At 46.4% G+C, this 2,374-nt stretch overlaps 1 protein-coding gene across 1 annotated transcript; it reads left to right on the forward strand.

The window, feature by feature from the left end:
- Window positions 1–6: 6 nt before the first annotated feature.
- LOC107104867 lies at window positions 7–1,399 on the forward strand. The gene is made up of 4 exons (XM_015404988.1): window positions 7–133; window positions 390–728; window positions 811–1,149; window positions 1,271–1,399. Exons 2-4 carry the CDS (start codon window positions 518–520, stop codon window positions 1,348–1,350), a joined length of 630 nt encoding a protein of 209 aa, XP_015260474.1. The 5' UTR covers window positions 7–133; window positions 390–517; the 3' UTR covers window positions 1,351–1,399.
- Window positions 1,400–2,374: the final 975 nt, after the last annotated feature.

Raw genomic sequence — 2,374 nt, forward strand, 5'->3', positions numbered from 1 at the left:
GCTCTGCAGACTGGAGATCTGACCCTCACTCTGAAGGATCCCAGACTGGGAGACAGCGGCATCTATATCTGTATCGTCTACGACAATGATGGAAAAATACTGAGACGGAAAGTAGTGACGCTCACTGTGAGAGGTTAGTAATGATAACTCATTGCTGAGGTCTGTGAAAGCTTCACAGCACTGAAGAAAAACATTGCAAAGATCATTAGTACTTTACAGATGTCAGTAAATGAATCACTTGATCAAGCAACACGTCACTGAGGTCAATTAAAACAAGCAGAGGTCACTAAACACATCACAGCAGTCATTGAATGCATCACAGGTCAGTAAACTTACTCAATAAACACATGAGCTCTGGTAAACTGACCAATGTTCCTCTCTGCTCTTAGTCTATAAGGTGGAAAAGGTTTCTGTGGATGAGGGAAAGAGGTTGGTAGTTCTTCCCTTTCATGCAACACCCTCCCTCCTCTCTGAGAGCATCACTGTGGAGTGGAAAATCTCAGACGTAGAAGACACGATGCTCTACAAATATCAGAGAGGCTGTCACATACCAGCAGAGGACCAGGTTTATGGAGGCCACACAGAGATGAATAAAGATCCATTAAAAACTGGAGACCTCAGTCTGACCATCAGGGACCTCCGTCTGACTGACGGTGTTTATACCTGCACCATCTATGATGAGAATGGAGAGAGGCTGCAGCAGAAGGTGGTGGTCCTCATAGTCAGAGGTGAGTGAAAGCAGCTGCTCTATCCTCAGTAGGAACAACCTTTGGTTTCTCTGGACTCCTGATGTTCTGCTCTAATCCTCAGATTTACAAATGGAGATTGTGGAGGTACCAAAGGGAGAAGCATCTGTGACACTTCCCTTTAAAATCCAACCTCCTGAAGAAGAAGACCTAATGATCAGGTGGATACATGCTGGTTCCAAACAATCTGAGGTCATCACCTTTGAGAATGGAAAACTTCAAGTTTCCAAATATAGCAAGCTTTATCGCCGTCACATTAAGATGGATAAAGACCTGCTGAGTTCTGGAGACCTCAGTCTGATCCTGAAGAATCCTGGTTATAAAGACAATGGCCTCTACAAATGTACCGTCTACAGTGGCCAGAAGATCCAGCAGGAGAAAATGGTGACGCTCAGTGTTAAAGGTGAAGACGGGTTCAGTCAAGTTCAAGTCTTTATCCCAGCATTAGCTTTAGGTGTAGTTTCATGACACGATGGATGGATGAAGTTCTTCAGTCTGAGATGTTCTCTCTGGTTTATCTGCAGATCCTCTGGACAGCAGCTTCATGGAACGACTTCAGTCCCACAGGAGGAACAGGAAATCATCCGCTTCATCTCAGGAGTAATTGTCCTTCTGTTCTTCCATCTTACTAATAAATGTGTGATCCAGCTGGGCTGAGCAGGGAACCAGGTCTCAGTGCAGAAGCTTCACCTGGAGCTGCTCTAAAGCACTCAGTGGGATCCATTAAAGGTCACCAGTGTAGACCTTTACTGCCCACCATGGAGTGGTGAACACCTTCTGGAGATCCCAGACTCACTGTATCACNCTTTACTGCCCACCATGGAGTGGTGAACACCTTCTGGAGATCCCAGACTCACTGTATCACTGATACGGTGGCTGGGATCTCAGTGGGATGTTAGAAGGTCTTCTGTCTGCTGACCAAGCTGAATGAAGAAGAGAATCCAGATGATGAAGCTGCCATCATGGCGGCTGACCCAGAAAAGTCACCACTTGGTTCCTGTCAGGATGGACCTGCTTCAGGACCTTCATGCTGCAAGGCCACAGTGCTACAAACGTAGCCACCATGCAGCCCCTAGATCAGCCGTGCCCAAACTGGGCCCTCTATGTCATAGTTGTATTTCTATGTCCTGCAGGATTTAGAGGTTTCTTTGCTTCAGCTGATTTCCATTGCTAGTTGATTAGCAGGCATTGGCTGATCCACAATCACCAGAATCAGCTGTGCTGAAGCAAACGAGCAGTGGAATCCATCAGGACAAACACCCCTGAAGACTGACATGGCATGGCTTCCCTAGTTCAGCATCTTCTCAACCAATCTAGTCCCATTAAGTTGTAGATTTTCTACCTTCTTACAGAAGTTCAGCTCCTGGACCAGTTCTATCAAACCAACCTAGAATTGGTGAAGAGAACTTAGGTCTCCCTCACCCTGACAGAACATCTGGACCTGAAGGAACCACACAGAACCACAGACCCAACGGTCTGAGCTGAGTCTGGGTTGGCAGATAGAACTTTGGAGCTTGGTTAGAAGGTAGATGAAGCTCTATGAGGTCTAAACAGACCAACAGGACCATTCATCAGTCAGTCTGGTCCATTTCATCCAAAGGTCATCATCAGAACTTGGTTCTGAACGG

Source organism: Cyprinodon variegatus, unplaced genomic scaffold (genome assembly GCF_000732505.1).
Source record: "Cyprinodon variegatus isolate N-32 unplaced genomic scaffold, C_variegatus-1.0 Scaffold1931, whole genome shotgun sequence".
NCBI lineage: Eukaryota > Metazoa > Chordata > Actinopteri > Cyprinodontiformes > Cyprinodontidae > Cyprinodon > Cyprinodon variegatus.